Below are 18,257 nucleotides of genomic sequence, written 5' to 3' on the forward strand. Positions count from 1 at the left end.
AAATGTTTATTCTTTATTTTTGAGAGAGAGAGAGAGAGTGTGTGTGAGCAGGGGAGGGGCAGAGAGAGAGGGAGACACAGAATCCGAGGCAGCTCCAGGCTCGGAGCTGTCAGCACAGAGCTCCACACGGGGCTCGAACTCACGAACGGGGAGATCACGACCTGAGCTGAGGTCGGAAGCTTAACCGACTGAGCCACCCAGGCGCCCCATGTGAGTTCTTTTAACACCCCCGAAGATCCTGGCACTTAGAATGATAAAGATTTTTGAACGAACACGTGAATGTATACAATTTCGGTTAAATAAAAAAAAAATCAGGGCAGATGTCCAAACGACTGAGATTTTCCAGTATCGGCCTGAGACGTTTGGACCCTGGGAGGCTCGGGTCAGGTGCTTCTTGACCGCGGGGCGAGTCCAGGGAAGGAAAGAGGGCCCTTCTGCGGAGCAGCAGGGGTCCCAGGCACTGAGGGTGCAGATGCTTAACCACAAATACTAAGCAAAAGCACCGTCCTTCAGAGCACAAGGCGGGTTCCCTGGCGACCCCCTTTCTCCCACCCCAGACGCTCGCCCCCGCGGCTCTTCGCGGCGGGCCCGTGCGGCCCGCCGTCCTCCACCGAAGCGGCACCCTCCCCGCTGTGCTCTGCAGTGGCGGAGCCCCGGAGCGCGTCAGTGCAGCACTCAGACTCAGCCCCGAGGGCACCTCTGCACGACGCGAATCTCGGCACGGCAGAGCGCGGCGTCCGGTCCCCCGCCGCCGCGCTCGAGCGCGACGCCCAGAGCGCGCATGTGCCGGCGCGACCTGGCGCTTGGCCCCTCCGGCGCTCCGTAGAGCTCCCTCGGCGAGCTCCACGTAGGCCGCGCAGGCGTCTTTGGCCCCCGGTTCACCTGCTGCCGTTGTCGCCGCCGTCGCCGCCGCCGCCGCCGCCGGGGCTGGATGGGGGGCATAGGCCAACCAGTGGCACCCAGAAGAAAGAGACGCGGCGGCGGCGACGCCGACACCCGCAGGCCGAGTGTCCCGATCCGCCTGCGAGCCCAAGGAGGAGGCGGCGAGGCCCGGCCCCCGCGGTCCCTGGTGTAGAGAAGCCGCCGTCCCCGCCGCGGCCGGGTCTCCGTGGACGCTCGCCCCTCCGGTCGCACACTCGGGACCCCGCGCTGCGCCATGTTCAGGAAGCTGAAGCAGAAGATCATCGAGGAGGAGCAGCTCCAGCAGGCGCTGGCCTCGACTCAGGTACTATGGCGCCGCTCTCTAGTTCCCGACCCCCCTGGATACTGGCTCGGGGGCCAGGGCAAGGGAGGGTTCTTTCGTGACCCTTGACCTGGAACTTGAGTATCTCCCCCAAACTCCGGACTGGGAATGAGCCCGGGACGGCCCGGGTCTTCTGTGTCGGGGACCCACCCCCCCCTTCCCCCCTTCCCCCCCATCCTCAAACTCCGTTCAGGAGAGTGGCGGGGGGGGTGGTGGCTGGATCCTTCGGGACGTCTGACCTCTGGTTTTCCCCTAACGCAACTACCCTCGCCTGAGAATACGCGACGAGGGCTCCGATCTTGCATGACCTTTGACTCGTACCGAAGGTTCCCCCACGCGTCCGAGACCCCAGCTCAGGCGTGAGAGCAGGATGGGAAAACTTGGGTTCCTTGTCGTATCTGATGACTTCCCCACCCAAGTTCCGTGTCCCGTCACCGCCCGGGGATTGAGGGTGCCAGGGCCAGGGTCCCGCAAGACTCCTGACCTGTTACGCGAGTGCAGTGCCAAACCGTGGGGAGGGGAGGGCTGAGGGTCCGGCCGTTCCGGGCCAGGCTGCTCGCTGGAGCGTTGGACCCGAAAGAGGTGGCGGTGTGGCCCGCGTCCAAAGCCCGAGGCTGTCACGAGTTAGTCACTTCGCATAACTTGGTTGATCCCGGGCGGGCGGAGGGGCAGACGTCCCGAGGCCAGGCCAGGGCTGTGCCTGTCCCCAGCCGGGCGTTCTGCTTCTCCGAGAGAGAGCCGTGCTCCGTTCCTTTTTCTTGAATGCCGTGGCTTCAGGAAGTGACAGTTTCTAGGAAAAAGGGGGCGTGTTAGCCTTGTTAAGTTAAAGAAACAGTCTCCTAGACTCCGATGAGGACGTGTGTGTTGGTGCCTGCGGCAGTCGGTCTCTTGAGCAAAGATGAGGGCTTCTTCTGCATTGCTTCCCGGCTTTTCTCAGTCTCAACAGACTGAGCCCTTCTCTCTCTCTCTATTTTAGAGTTTCTGTAAGAAAGGCTGAGTTTTGATTCATTTGGAGACATTTAAAAATACGTCTTAAAAATACAGCATTTATCTTGCACGGCTTTTTAACAACCGCGAAGCAACCGGTTAACAATTATTAAATCGATTATTGCATGGGGCTTATTCTGAAACTGTCAGTCGAAGCTGTCCTCTCAAAAGCTAAAGCTCACGTAGAGTAAAACTGAAATACATTGCAACATGACGCTGAAGGCTTGGTCATTCTCCTGAATAAAATGTAAATAGTGATAACATTCAAATAGTAAGTATCTTACTGTTCATGCCATTTACTGCAAGCTTTTCTAACTTTACAAAACAGGGTTCTTAAGAAACAAAAGACTTAAAAGTGAGGTAGAGAGGAGGAATGTGGGGAAGCACCAGGTTAGTGGATGTAAAGCACTTACGTTTGGGAATGCGTAAAATATCATTGATCCAAGATTGCATCGCTGGGAGTTTATCCTGAGAAAGTTTAGGATGTGTTAAAAGATTTGGCCTCATGGATTTTTATTGCAGTGCTGTTTTAATAGGTAAAAACTGGCTAAAAATAGAAAATTGGTTAATAGGCTGTGTTCGGTAGTCGGCTATTACGCAGCCTTAACAAAAGCCAATATTCACTGGGTTCTTACTACGTGAGAGGCATTTTGCTTTGTATTTTGTGTGGATTCTTTTATTTCATTCTTATGTAAACCAAAGAGGTAGGTAGCCTTATAGATGAAGGAGTCAGGTTCAGAGAGGCTAACTTGCCTGACGTCACACAGCTATTGTTAGAGCCCACAGAAAAGTAATAGTTAACGCGCAAAGGCATTTGTGTTAAAGGACAGATTAAGAAGCAGCATGTAAAGTGTGATCCCAGTTTTGTGGGGGAAAATATGTATATAAAGTATATTTATGTGCAGGCAGTGAAAATGGTTTAAGAGGGAAGTGCTCATGAGATATTGTATGGTTATTTTTATTTTAGAGAGGGAGAGCAAGAGTGTGAGGGGGGGCAGGGGCAGAGGGAGAGAGAGAATCTTAAGCAGGCTCCACAGTCATTGCAGAGCCTGTCCACAGAGCTGGATGCAGAGCCTGATGCAGGGCTCAATCCCACAACCTTGGATCATGATCAGAGTGGAAACCGAGAGTCAGATGCTCAACCGACTGAGCCACCCGGGTACCCCAGATTATTTTTCTTATAAATAATGTTTAGTTTTTCTTCATGAAAATGAATTGCTTGTGTGCATTAACTGAGAGAGATCGTTTTTAGAATAGTAAAAAAGTTAGGTACAAGCTAACATATTAAGTGAGACAGTACATCCGGATCAAATAAAATCACTTTGGGTATGCAAGATTTTTAAAAATCCTCTTTGATAATATGTGTATTTTTCCAGGAACGAAAGAGTTAAGCTGTTAGTGATCATCTACTGATAGAAACTTGATTCTGTTCTGGTCTCAGATCTTCAGCTGTTAAGAACCCTTTAAGGATGAGAAGTTCTAGATTATTGTTTTCAGATCTAATGTTTCTTTTTTAAAGGGTAAATTAAAAACAAAAAACTTTTTTGATGACAATCATTTTGCAGTAGATTATACGTATACTTGTTTGCTTAAGCAAAGGATCTTGAATTTGTATATTATCATTTTTTCATTAAAAAATTCTTTTTTTAATTTAACATTTTAATTTACTTTTGAGAGACAGAGAGCAGGGAGGGGAGGGACACAGAGAGAGAGACACACAGAATCCAAAGCAGACTCCAGGTTCTGAGCTTTTAGCACAGAGCCCGACGTGGGGGCTTGAACCAATGAACCATGAGATCATGACCCAGCTGAAGTCTGACGCTTAACCAACTGAGCCACTCAGGCGTCCTCTTCATTTTTGAGTATAAATTATTTTGTGTTGAAGGCACTGTGCCCTTAAGAATTTAACAGGTGTGAAAGGCATTTCCCTTTTATTCACTCAAGAGGTTTTGTTTGCTCTTGGGGCGCCTGGGTGTCTCAATCGGGTAAGCTTCCCACTTCCGCTCAGGTCATGATCTCACGCTCCGTGAGTTCGAGCCCCGCGTCAGGCTCTGTGCTGACAAGCTCAGAGTCCGGAGCCTGCTTCGGATTCTGTGTCTCCCTCTCTCTCTGCCCCTCCCCTGCTCATGCTCTGTCTCTCTCTGTCTCAAAAATAAATTTAAAAAAATTAAAAAGAAATAAAAAAAAAAAGAGGTTTGTTTGCTCTTGGTCTGCCTTTTGTAATTTTGTTACCTTCCTTGCTGTCTGCCTTGTGTCTTTCTTCTTTCTGCTTTTCAAGTGTCTCCAGCTTGAATCAAGACACATAAGCTTCTAAAATTTTGCGTTAAATAAGGGCAAGTACCTGAGGGGTTCGTTAGTGTATTAACACAAATTTTGAGACATTTGTTTTGAGGTTTTTGGAGGCCTTTGTGTGCATACTTCCTGGTTCTCAGCTTGCTTTTCGTAGGTGAGGTGGCCTGATAGGCAGGTTTCCAGTAGATTGAGCTAGTAGGCGTAGGTAATTGTGGGATAGGTGAACCATTTTCTTTACAATATTTGTAAAATTTTTCAGCAGTAGTAATAGTGATATGGTATAGGGTCCCTTAAGAGTTTGAAAACATTTAATAAAAGCAGGATAGCCTTCTAATATTCCCCAGTTGCTTCTGTTTGGTTGGTACTAAGAGTATTTGCATCCTTCCTTGCAGATATTATTTTAAGTAAATACTTAATCAACTCTGATGATGACTTGAAGCCTAATCACCAATTAAACATGAAGTTAAAAATTTATATTTTTAAAAAATTAATTTATTTTTGGTTAAGTAGGTTCCACACCCAGCGCGGAGCCCAGCACGGGGCTTGAACTCGCGACTCTGGGATCAAGACCTGAGCTGAAATTTAAGAGTTGGATGCTCAACTGACTGAGCCACCCAGGCACCCCTAAGTTCTGTTTCTTGATTTATCTAATTTTTCTGGGTCACTTGTTATATTTGTACTGATCATCTCATTTTGCTTTTTTTTTTTTTTTTAAAGACAGAGGTCTTGTGATTATTGTTTGTTCATTTATACTTACGAAGTCCTGGAGGGTGATTTATTTTGATAGATGACATGGGTTTTCTCTGCTCTTACGTGCTTCTGTGCTGTGTGGAGAGTGCTTGTGCAAGTAAGACAGTGCCTCCTCTGCCAGCCTAAACGAAGAGGGTCTACCTACTTTGAAAGGTGACCGTATAATTTATTACGCTAACATTCTTGAGAGTGAAAGGGGACACTACTAATAATGATCTTGGAACAGAAACTGGCATGAACTGGGTGGGCCTGGGATTGCATTGGGCAAATGTGGGTATGTTGTTACCCTGCTGCTTTGTGGTACCAGCCCCCACTGTTGAAGATCTAACTCCTACAAGGTAGGTTGCTTATTATATTTTGCAGTTACTTTGGTCTGTAAATGTTTGGGTTGGAGGAGGCTGACCTCAAGTACCTGTTTGTTACACAAACCCTTCATTAATCCCTGAGAGCAATAATGAGAACAATAATTTCCCGTTCTAGTACTTTAAGCCCATGATTTTTTTTTTTTTTTCCTATTGGCAAAAGTTGCTGCTGCCTCTTCTTTAGCCTTCTGTGCCAATTTGGAGCTGTAGCCACCTTTGCCCTGATTTCTCAACCAATCTGAATCCTTTTGCCTTCGAGTCTTAAGAATTTTGTTTTATCTTTTCGCTGCTGTTCTCTGTCTTGTTCGTGAGTTTTCATTAATCTGTTTTTCTACTTTTTTTTTTTAAGCCTTTGTTTCAATAAGTTTTGGGGAGGGAGAGGAGGTAAACAATGGCATTCAGTCTACATTCTTATACTAGAAACCTAATCACCATGATGTACTTAAACATAAATTCGAATTCTGAAATATTTGACTTTAAATTATAAATTCTCAACAAGTGTATATTCCTTAGATTGTAAAGGTATTACTGATTTTTCTGTCTTATTTTATAGAATCACTGGGGTTAAGTTAGCATGTACCATGTGACTGGCCTTCAGATATGCTGTTAACAGTAGCTAGTGTCTGAAGGGTTGAGAATATCAGTCCACTTATTATTTCTTATCAACTATTGGATGAGATTTAAGATGAGAAATAGACCATCTCTTAGTCATGCTTTTAAATTTTGTTGGGTATTTTGTATTGCTTATGATATTTAATTTAAATTTTAAAGTAAAGATTTGCTTTTATTTTTATCAAAAATAATGTATGGTTTTAAAAGGTCAAGTACTACTAAAAGGGTATTATGCAAAAAAGAACCATTGTCTGCTCCAACCCTGCAGTCCTGTTCTCCATGTTCTCAATATTTTCTGTTTGCCCAGATATTTAACTTCATATTTCTAATAAAAAGATTTTGTTGCTTTGCTGGTTTGTTGATTTGTACATTATAAACCGTATTTACTGATTTCCCGCCAAGGTCGATGATTTTGGGAGCATTGACCCATTGTTTTCTGTTTGCAGTGTTGCTATTGAGAAGTCCATTGTCATTGTGCTGTTTTTTTTCTTTCTGGAGACTCTAGGATCTTCCTTTTATATCTTGTCTCAAGTTTCATGGTAAATATGCCTTTGAATGGATTTCTATATGCTTTGTTCTGGACACTCGGTGGGCATTGTTTGTGACTCCTGCGCTTACCTTCTTGGAAACTTTTAGATGTAATTTCTTTGATAATTCCCTCTCCTTTGTTTTTTGTCTTTTCTCTTGAGCTGCAGTTTGGTAGCTTTTGTGCCTTCAGGATAGATTCTTTCACTTTTTTACCCTTTATTTTCCGTTTTTGGTTTTGTTGTTGTTGTTGTTGTGTGTGTGTTTGGATTTTTGTTTTGTTTTGCTCTACTTTTTTTTTTTTCAACATTTATTTATTTTTGGGACAGAGAGAGACAGAGCATGAACGGGGGAGGGGCAGAGAGAGAGGGAGACACAGAATCGGAAACAGGCTCCAGGCTCTGAGCCATCAGCCCAGAGCCCGACGCGGGGCTCGAACTCACGGACCGCGAGATCGTGACCTGGCTGAAGTCGGACGCTTAACCGACTGCGCCACCCAGGCGCCCAGGCGCCCCTGTTTTGCTCTACTTTTGAGAGATTGCTTCAACTTTCAAACTCAATTGGATTTTTAACTAACTTGGCTATTTTAAAATTTCTAAGGGCTGTTTCTTACTGTCTTTTGCTTTTTCATAGCATTATTCTTGTTATGTAGATATAATATTTTTAATATCTCTGAGAATAATGGTGATTTTTTTGTTTTGAAGTTTTCTTTTAATCTCTATTGTTTGGTTTTTCTAGTTTTTTTTTTTTTTTTTTGGCTCCCTTTTTTACTTTGGAAACTTTATTAAGTGCTCTGGGCTATCAAGGGTGAGGCACTAAAAGTCTGATACTCTTTGGAAATGGCATGTGATGGCATAGACACACTGGGGCTCACTGCTGAGTTACTGTTGGGGGAAATACCTTCATGCTGGTAACCAGAGTTCTTTCTAAAGAGGTCATTTGGTTTTTCCAGAGAAGCATGGTGTGTTTTAGAGAAAGGGTGAGGGGTTTTAAGCCAAGCTGCCAACTTTCTGAAGTAGGGCTAATTCACTGTGGATAGTATCACTTAATCCCTCCAAAGTTAGTCATATACTTTGCCCTTCACTCCTATCTTACTATGCTTGGGTTCACCCAGTTTGGAGCCTCATTAGCTCCTGAAAATAAACCTCAGGTTCTTTAGAGGATCTGTAAGGTAGGACGGGGACCCGAGGATCTTTCAACCAATCTTTGTTTTTGATTCTCTCTCTTCACTTTCCGTCTTGGCATTTATACTTTTTGTTTTAAGTGCTAAGTCTTTTCGTGGTCATGAGGATGAAAACAGGCGTGCTTCTCATCACTTTCCCATCTGTGTAGGTCCTTGGGGTTATAGTGTCCTCATCTGTGTTAACTATTTTACTGTTCTTTCATTCATACCAGTCGTCTGAAACTTGGTTGAAAATTTTTAATTTCAAGGTAGAGAAAGTAGGTAGAGGTAGAAAGTAGAAAGAGATAGAGAAAGAATGAGCATATAGTCCATCTGCCATCTGTTTGACTGCAAGTTTCCTGAAATTACTTTTGGGTGAGTGGGTTTCACTATATTAAAGGACTTGTTTTGAGAGGTAAGCATTTATAACATGAACAGCAGTATTCATTTACGGCACTACTGTTTTAGATGTTGGGATACAGAAGGTGCTTTATTAAGGACACGTGAAAGCCCTGATAATTTTGGTAAGTAGGATATAAAGGTTTATATGAAGAATTAACTCCCAAGTTACTTTGACCATTCCAATAGAGTTGGAGCGTCAAATAGATTAGGAAGAGACTTTCACCAGGGCTGTGGTAAGAAGGATTCTGTGGTGGTGCCCTTGCCATATTGATTATCCATGGGTGCGGGAGGGAGCAGGGAAGCCAGATTTTGTTATGCTGTGTAGGAATAACATCTCATCTCTTTGGGGCATAACTTAAACCATGAAATAAGTCAAAAGGCAGCCAAAATTTTAATGTCACCAACCTCATATTCCATAGCTAATCTGAGTTATTCCTAAGGAAGCTTTAAAAAAACCTTCATTTAAAGCTTCCTTATCCTTATTTTTTTTAATGTTTATTTTCAAGAGAGAGAATGGGAGCCAGGGAAGGGTGGGGAGGGGGAGACAGAGGATCCAAAGCAGGCTCCGTGCTGTCAGCAGACAGCTCGATGTGGGGCTTGAATTCACGAACCGCGAGATCAGGACCCAAGCCGAAGTTGGATGCTCATCCGACTGAGCCACCCAGGTGCCCCCTCCTCATGCTTATTTTGTCTAGAATTCCAATAAGTGTAATTATCCAGTTTCTAAACCAGTAGTAGGCTAAAATGAGTAGAGAAGACTTATACAAGTTGTGTGAGTGACAACTGACCTGGAAAATGTTAAATTATGTTCAGTTTCTTTTTGTCTTTAAAAGCTACAGTTTGTTAATTGATTTCAAAAAGTTATACATTCAAAACGGTTGAACCTCATTGTATCTCCAGAGCCTTTCAGATACCAATGAGGTTTAACTGTTTTGGATCTATAACTCTATATAGATATCTATACCTATACTTATATTTATATCTGTATTTTTCTAAATCTAACATTTCAGCTGTCTCAATTCTTTCCATGAAAACTCCCAGATAATAGAGCCCCCAGTGAGTAAACTTTGGTTATCGTAGTTTTGACTATCTGTAGAACTTTTCAGGGGCACCTGGGTGGTTCAATCAGTTAAGCCTCTGAGTCTTGACTTTGGCTCAGGTCATGATCTCACGGTTTCGTGAGTTCAAGCCCCACATTGGGCTCTGCACCGGCAGCTGGGAGCCTGCTTGGGATTCTTTCTCTTGTGCACGTGTACGCACTGTCTCTCAAAATAAATAAATAGAATTAAAAAAATATGTAGAACTTTTCAGTAATATGAATATCCAAAATTTGTGTTTTTGTTGTGTTTAGATTATATTGTTTAACCTAGAGTTAATGCTTTTTAATTTTTATTTTTCAAGACAACTAAAATACGTAAGTATATTTGATGTACTCTAGATTTAAGAGTTAGTGGCTGTGTTTATATACATTCTTCTTACAAAGTGTGGCATGGTATGGTAAAAACAGTTGAAGAGGGTTGTGGAATCAGTGGATTGAGCAGATTTGTTTTTATTAAAAAATTTTTGTTAAGGTTTTATTTACTTTTGAGAGAGAGAGAGAGAGACGGAGTACGAGTGGGGGAGGGGCTGAGAGAGAGGGAGACACAGAATCCGAAACAGGCACAGACACAGACACAGAATCTGAAACAGTATTTAAAAGCATTTGTTGGGGTGCCTGGTTGAGTCAGTTGGTAGAGCATGTGACTCTTGATCTGAGGGTTGTGAGTTCAAGCCCCACGTTGGGCATGGGACCTACCTTAATAAAAAGGAGTTACAATTACAGAGCACTTACTTATTTAACAGTGCCTTCTAGGTGCTATGCCAAGTGTTGCATTTGCCTTGAAGGGTAGATGTAGTCTCTGTGCCATAAGGTAGAGAGGCATGTACTCCTAGTAGAGTGGTAGTGTCTATAGGAAGGCATTTGTGGAGAGAGGGTGACATCTGAGCAGAGTCTTGATGGGTAGTGAAAAGTCGTGGCATAGGGACAAGCCAGTTAAGGCTTATTATTCCCAAGGCTTATACAAGTGATTGTGTCTGTTTCTAATGTTGCATAACAAATTACTGCAATCTTAGTGTCTAATAACCCAGTTGTTACTTCACAGTCTGTAGGTCAGAAGTCTGGTATGGGTGACTGGCTTCTCTACTAAGAGTCTCACAGGGTGTTAACCCGACTGGGTTCTCATCTGGAGCATGGAGTATTCTTCCATGCTCACGTGCCTGTAGTAGAATTTAGTCGTCCGTGGTTGTAGCACTGAGGTCCTTATTTCTTCCCGGCTATTGAAGGGGGCCGCTCAGCCCCTAGAGGCTACCTGGAGCTCCGTGTCACTTGGCCCTCATAGGCACTTGCTTTCTTTTAGGATAGCAGGAGTGTATCTCTGTGCCTTCTGCCTCTGCCTTCTAGACTCTTCTTTGAAGGGCTTTTGTGATGAGGCTAGACCATGCAGCTAATCTTTTGATTGACTCAAAAACTACTGATTAGTAGCCTTAAACATGCCTGTAGAAGTTCCTTTTACTATGTAATGTGAGATAATCAGGGGAGTGATCTCATCATACTCACAGGGTGAGGGTCGTTTGGAGTCATCTTAGAATTCTGCTTACCACAGTGACCGAAAGATTTTTCTTACTGAAATTGAGGCCTATGGTTAGTTAATAATCCATTGGTGGGCAATAAAGATATTAATTGTGACAAGTAGCTTAGAAACCTATCTAGATTTCTCATGGCTATGAGAACTAATTAGACCAAGTTTAGTTTGAAGGAATCTAAATCCATTGATATTTTGATTTTTTTTTTTTTCTGGTTTATTTATTTATTTTGAGAGCGAGCGAGTGAGCGAGCAGGGGAGGGGTAGAAAGGGAGAGGGAGTGAGAGAGAATCCCAAGCAGGCTCCGCAGTGTCAGTGCAGAGCCTGAAGCGGGTCTCAAACTCGTTAACTGTGAGATCGTGACCTGAGCCGAAGTCAAGAGTCAGGCACTCAACCGACTGAGCCACCCAGATATCCCTGAACCCATTTACATTTTGAAGTGAGGATATCCCATTAAAGATCCAGGAAGTACAGTTAGTTTTTATGCATGTTTTATATTTTACAGTCGAATGTGATGTCTGCGATCCTTACTCTTGCAACTCCAGGGGAAGACCTACCAGCCATCAGGCCAAGCCTGCCAAGTGGTACTAACTTTTCTGAAGACGGTGTGTTTTATGACCTGTTCTTCAACTTTGTAAATTCAACATTTGATTTTGCCAGTTAATCCGGAGCTGATGCAGCTGTCAGTTACTGATTAGGCTCACATGAAGCCAAAGCATAAAGACGTAATGACAATTGTAAACCTTTACTGTGCGGGGGTGTACTTTTCAAGTGATTGGATGGTTACTGTCTGCGGGAGCCCTTGCCAGGCATCTGGAAAGCTGCATTAATCACTCCTGTGCACAACTGCAGGAAGCTTTGTTTCCATCGTTCACCAGACGGAAACTTTAAATTTGTATGCCTGTTTCCTCACATCCCTCACTTATGACTCAGAGTTTCATATGGGTGTATTCATTGGTGGAGCTCAGGTCACCTGCCCGAGGTGAAAGGGAGCCTGGGTTAGTAAGCTTTCTGAGTTCTAATTTATGAACTTACAAGAGCTGTTTAGAAATAAAAAAAGGTTATTAGATTTTTGTCATTATTTTGTTGACATCCCCCCTGCCCTGGTCCCAATTAAAATTATCCTTTTGATTTCTGCTTTTGACATAAAAAATCTGTTTCCCATTCAGTGATTACAGAAATAGACTCTCCTCTCTTCTTTTATATTGCAGTTTTTAAAAAATTATGGGTTAGATAGGTGATGGGGATTAAGGAGTACACTTGTGATGAGCACAGGGTGTTATATGGAAGGTGCTGAATCACTATTTTGTACACCTGAAACTAATATTACACTGTATGTAACTAACTGGAATTTAAATAAAAACTGAAAAAATACCTTCAATATAGGTAAGTATGAAGGAAACATCTGATTGGTGTCTCTGCTCTCATCTGCATGGCCATTTGTCTCAATACCGTTTATGGAACATCTATCTTAATTTGAAATGTTACACTTATCGCAAACTAAGTACGTGCATGTGTATGCGTGAACATTGTCCCTAATGACCTCTCTGTTCCAGCCTAGCCGTAACGGTATGTGCCTATAGGATAGATCAGGGTTCCATTTGTTCATTCATTCACTCATTTATTTAACAGATATTTATTAAATGCCTTTTATTTATGGAAAGCTATGCATATGCAGACTACAAAAGGGTAAGACATCAAGACTGATTTCTGTGTTAGATGTTCTATGTTAGATGAGTTCAGATCTATTTATTATGGGTAAGGGAGGGTCTTAAGGTTTCGGCTTTATACTTTTAGGACTCTTTTGAGTTCACCTTGGAATAGACCTCAACCTTCTAGTTTAAGGTTGGACCCTTTCTCCTGAAGGGTTTTGTACTGAGAATTATAGGAGCCAGGCTGTCCTTTATAGAATTAAATGGACTGGCATCTCAGGATCTAGCTGTGGTGTGCAAGATAGACTTAAAACAAGGCCCTTGACTAGATAAGTGTTTACCTGTGGGGCGCCTGGGTGGCTCTTTTGGTTAAACGTCCAACTCTTGATTTCGGCTCAGGTCAAGATCCCAGGGTCGCGGGATCGAGCCCTGTGTTGGACTGTGTGCTGAGCAGGGAGCCTCTTTAGGATTCTCTCCCCATCACTGTGCCCCTCCCCTGCTTATGCACACTCCCTCTCTCTCAAAGAAAGAAACATTAAAAAAAAGAAATGTTTTCCTGTGCATTAGACAGTATTGAATATTAGAACTGGAAATCACTTTAAAGATTAAATGGGCAACTTTATTGCTTTTAATGAACTTTCAGGTTTGGAATAATTTTGGTTTACAGGATAATTGCCTGAATAGTACAGAGTGTTTCATATACTCCTCAACTGGTTTCAATTTCACCTAATGTTATCATCTTATGTTAACTTCACAACCTTATTTTATATGTGAGGACACATAGCCCTCCAAAAGTTAATATAGCTAAGATCATAGCTCTGGTGGGTGGCAGAGTCCTACCGAGGACTGAGTAGGCAGCCTAGGCCTTCTAGTTAATTATGTTTTAGGTATCTTTTTCTGTTTTTCATGTGTTTGTTTTTTTCCTTTCTTTCCTGGGGTTCTTTGGGCGGGGACTGAGAGAAGGACTACACAGTGCATAGCCCACTAGTCAATGAAGTCTTTCTAATTCCTGCAATAATCTTTTAATCTAGGCTCCCTCCAATTCTTCAACACCAACAGGAACCAGGAACAGGGCATCTTCATTTACAGAGCAACTTGATGAAGGTACACCCAACAGAGAGGTAAGTTTGGAATTTCTTCTAAAATAAACGTCTTACAAGAAGCTTATTAATCTAAAATGTAGGCTTCTACATTACTCTGACAGGTCAATTATTTAATTGCTAGGTATTATTTTTATTGGTAGCAATTACTCTTTTTTGGTAAATAGTAATTATGCTGTTGTAAAGTATGTTTTCTTTGAGAATCTTAATTTGAGAGGATAATATACTCTGCCTTTAATATTTGAGATTTATAATAATTTGATAATAATTTGTTCAACATAGCAACATACAGGGCAAAGTTCTATTTTTTCAAGCTATTGATTGGAAACTATGTAGTAACAACTGATTCTATGTGACTTGCAGCCAGCAACATAGTTCAGATTAGATTTTTTCAACTTTTTGTCTTTCTGTGAACTGTGATACAGATACAGAAGAGAGTAAAACAGAAATGCACAAGTCAATCAATTATTATGAAGTAAACCCCATGTAACCACCACTGAAGTCAAGAAAAGGCACATTGTCAGCGTCATAGCACTGTTTTCTCCCCCCGAAAAGATTGCCCTCATCCTGATCTTTTGGTGTTTGTTTCTGTCCTTTTCTTCATAGTACCACTTAAGTATGCTTTCTGTTGTAAATATTATAAACATTTAGGTTGTTAACAGTTTTTGGTTATCATAAATTATGCTGCTGTGAACATCGTTGTACCTTTCTTCTGGTACACACATACCTGTGTACCAAATGACACAGCATGTCATTTGCTGTGTACCTAGGAGTAGAACACTGGGTCAAAAGGCATATATAGTTTTGACACTCTAGAAGATAATGCCTGTTGTTTTTCAAAATAGTTGTAGAACTTTACCTTTCCACCAGGAGCTTCTGAAAGTTAGTGTTGCTCTACGTCCTTGCTAGTCTTTAAAATCTCAGCCATTCTGGTGGGTGTATAGTGTTCTCTTATTGTAGTTTTAATTGATGACTATTAACATTGAGCATTTTTCATCTGTGTATTGGCCATTCGATATCTTTTTTTGTGAAGTGCTTGTTGATGTGCTCATTTTTCTGTTGGTTTGTCTTTTGTTGATTTGTAGTTCTTTTTTATATAGTGTGGATAGGATTTTTTATTGGCTTTATGCCTTGCAGGTATCTTCTGCCCCGTGGCTTCCCTTTTACCCTCTTAATGGTGTCCTTTGAGGAATTGAAATTCTTAGATTTAATGTGCTCTGGTGTATGCATATTTTCTGGCTAGTGTTTTTGTTTCTTATTAAAGAATTCTTTTCTTACCCTGAGGGTATTTTCCTGTTTTACTTTTAAAAAATACTTTTTTTTTTTTATTGAAGTATGTTTGACATACAGTGTTACATTAGTTTCAGGTGTGCAACATAGTGATTTGACAAGTCTGTAAGTTCTGCTGGGCTCACCCAAAGTGTGGCTGCCATCTGTCGCCGTACAATGGTATTACAATATCATTGATTATATTCTTTATGCTGTCCTTTTTATTCTTGTGACTTAATCATCCCATAACTAGAAGCTTGTACCTCTTGCTCTCCTTCACCCATTTTGCAAATATTCCCCTCCTGTTTTACTTTTCACATTTGGATCTACATTCCTTTGGGAAATGATTTTTTTTTTTTCAATATGGTGTGAGGTAGGGATCAAGCCTGGGACTTCCTCCCCTCCCCCCCCCCCATAATGCTATCCAGTTGTCCCATTCTTTCCACATTGCTCTACTGTGCTACCTTTTTTCAGAAACTGAGTGCCTATATTGAGTGGATTTGTTTCTGTGCTCCCTATTCTGTACCCCTGTTTGCTTTGTCTGTCTGTGATCCAATACCACACTGTCTTAATATTTTATACTAAATCTTTAATTAATGTTTTATTTTAAATCTTACCCTCCGTACAGCAGGTCTTTCCTGTCTTGGTCAATTTGGGTGCTTTAACAACATTTCCTAGACTAGGGCTTAAACAACAAACACTTGTTTCTCATGTTTCCAGAGGCCGGGCGATCTAAGATCAAGGGGCTAGCGGATTGGCTGTCTGGTGAGGGCTCTCTTCCTGGTTTGCCGATAGCTGTGTTCTCATTATGTCTTAGCGTGGGCCTTCCTTACTACATGCACCTAGGTAGAGAGGGATGGGTGGGAGTAGTGGGGAAAGACAGCTCTCCTGTCTCTTTCTCTTTTTACAAGGGCACTAATCCCATCATGAAGGCCTGTCGTCTTGACCTTATCTAGCTAATTACCTCCCAAAGGCTCTGTCTCCAAATAATATCACATTTTGAGGGCTGGGGCTTCAACGTGTGAATTTTGGGGGACACACGACAGCACTCCCACCTTGTTCTAGAATGTCTTGTTATTCTTATTCCTTTCCATATAAATTCCATATAAATTTTAGAATCAGATTTTCAAGTCTCACAAAAACAAACTCACAACAAAATAAAACACCAACAATGACAACAACAAAACAAACCTATAGAGATTTTGATTGGGACTGTATCGATTCTATAGATTAGGTTGGAGAAAGTCTCAGTATTATAAGTCAAATGTTATAATCTTTTCAGTATTACAAGCAGTACTGTACTGAGCATGTACATAAACACTTATAACGCTCTTTTTCTGTAGGATAGAATCCTAGGAATGGGACTGCTGGGTTCTAGGGTAGATGCAAATTTAAACATTTTGATGAAAGTTACATTATAACAAAAATTTTTAACTTTTTATAGATGTCGATTTGATGAAAGTTACATTAAAACAAAATTTTTTTTAGCTTTTATAGATGTTGGTTTGATGAAAGTTACATTAAAACAAAAAAATTTTTGACTTTTTATAGTAGATGTTGGTAGCAAAATAAACACTTTATAGTACAATTATTGCATTCAAAGTTAATGGCATATTATACGGTGTCCTTGGTGAATACATTTAAATGATCTTGCAAGTTGTATAAGCATATGAAGCACATGCGTACTTTCTTTGGGATCTTATTTTCTTGCAGTATTGCATTTCTTTCACTTTGTGATTTCGAGTTTAATGCTGTTGAACTTAGTTTATACATGTAACCAATTTGATTGAAATCTGCAGTACCGAGTAATAGTCAGTGTTGATAGCATCATGACTATACTCAGTACATTGGTTGATAATTCTAGTATATTGGTTTCTATACAATACAGTTGAAACCCTGAAAATAACTTGTTTTTAGTAGTTGATTGCTACTACTGCTTTTTAAAAAGGCTTATTTTATCCAGGATGCTTAAAACATTTTAATTGAGGGACACCCGTGTGGGTCAGTTGGTTAAGCCTCCGACTTTGGCTCAGGTCATGGTCTCACAGCTCCTGAGTTCGAGCCCTGCCTAAGTTCCAGCCCTGCGTGGGGCTCTGTGCTGATAGCTCATAGCCTGGAGCCTGCTTTGGATTCTGTGTCTCCCTCTCTCTCTGCCCCTCCCCTGCTCACGCTCTGTATCTCCTTCTCAAAAATAAATAAACATTAAAAAGATTTTTTTTGGGGGGGGGGAACTCCTGGGTGGCTCAGTTGATTAAGCATCCGACTTTGGCTCAGGTCATGATCTCGTGGTTTGTGGGTTCAAACCCCACGTCAGGCTCTGTGCTGACAAGCTAGGAGCCTGGAGCCTGCTTCAGATTCTGTGTCTCCCCTTCTCTCTGCCCCTCCCCTGCTCGTGCTCTGTCTCTGTCTCTCTCAAAAATAAACATAAACAAAAATTTAAAAAAAATTTTAATTGAATATTTCTTTACGAAATAATATTTTTTTCCCCAAAACAATCCTTTTTGAAAGGGATGATTTGAACATTCTTTTACAATAGGCTAAGTAAGGTAAAGGTTATCTTTTTATTTCTTCCCAAACTCCCAAATTTCAATCCTAAAGATCCTGTGCTTCAGAGGTTTAACTTCAGAAGTCATTTCTGATTGAAAGAGTAGCATTACCCTTCATCTCTTTGCTTTTAAAGCATTTTCTGACAATTCTAAAAGGTGTTTTTGACCACAAAGTACAATGTAGACTAAACCCCAGTTCAGTTTATTTTACAGGAAGTACTTTCTCATTTCATAATTAAGTTATTGATTAAAAGGGTGTATCTTCTTTGCCCTCCCACTCCCTGGAGTTTGGGTTTTGTTAAACCTCTGAGATGGCAGATATTCCGCATGGGTTAGGACCCTGACTTATTGTTTTCAATGTTACAAGGTTTCTTTTAGCAAAATGTGGAAGTTTAACTCGATGTAAATATCTGTTCACCTCTCCAGTAGATACAGTAAAGTCTTTGTGATCCAGAATGCTTGGGAAGTAGATGGTTTCATTAAGTTAATTTCTTGGTCAATTAAAGGTTTTACCTTTTTTTCAGCTATTGCAGAAAATCCTAATATGTCTACTTTCTTGTGTCACTAAATACTATATGTAAATCTAAATAAGTTGGTCTTTGGTTGCAGGCATCCTTATAAGGATATAAAAAATCATCTGTATGATTGTAGGCGTTGAAGGCAAAGGAGAGCAGACTGAATTTGCACTGACTCTGAAGTCTGTAGATTTCTGACACTCTCTCTCTCACCCTGTG

General features: G+C 41.6%; 1 protein-coding gene across 4 annotated transcripts in view; it reads left to right on the top strand.

Moving 5' to 3' along the window:
- Positions 1 to 844: 844 nt before the first annotated feature.
- GOLGA4 (golgin A4) overlaps positions 845 to 18,257 on the top strand; it is a 126,739-nt gene continuing 109,326 nt past the window's right edge. For 3 of the 4 annotated variants that reach the window (XM_047875107.1, XM_047875111.1, XM_047875110.1), the window contains exons 1-2: positions 845 to 1,225; positions 13,640 to 13,729. In XM_047875107.1, coding sequence (XP_047731063.1) covers positions 1,157 to 1,225; positions 13,640 to 13,729 — 159 coding nt within the window. In that variant the 5' untranslated portion in view covers positions 845 to 1,156. The remainder of the gene's footprint in view (positions 1,226 to 13,639; positions 13,730 to 18,257) is intronic. The other variant, XM_047875109.1, reaches the window with a different exon arrangement.

The sequence above is a fragment of the Prionailurus viverrinus genome, chromosome C2 (assembly GCF_022837055.1).
Source record: "Prionailurus viverrinus isolate Anna chromosome C2, UM_Priviv_1.0, whole genome shotgun sequence".
Lineage (NCBI taxonomy): Eukaryota > Metazoa > Chordata > Mammalia > Carnivora > Felidae > Prionailurus > Prionailurus viverrinus.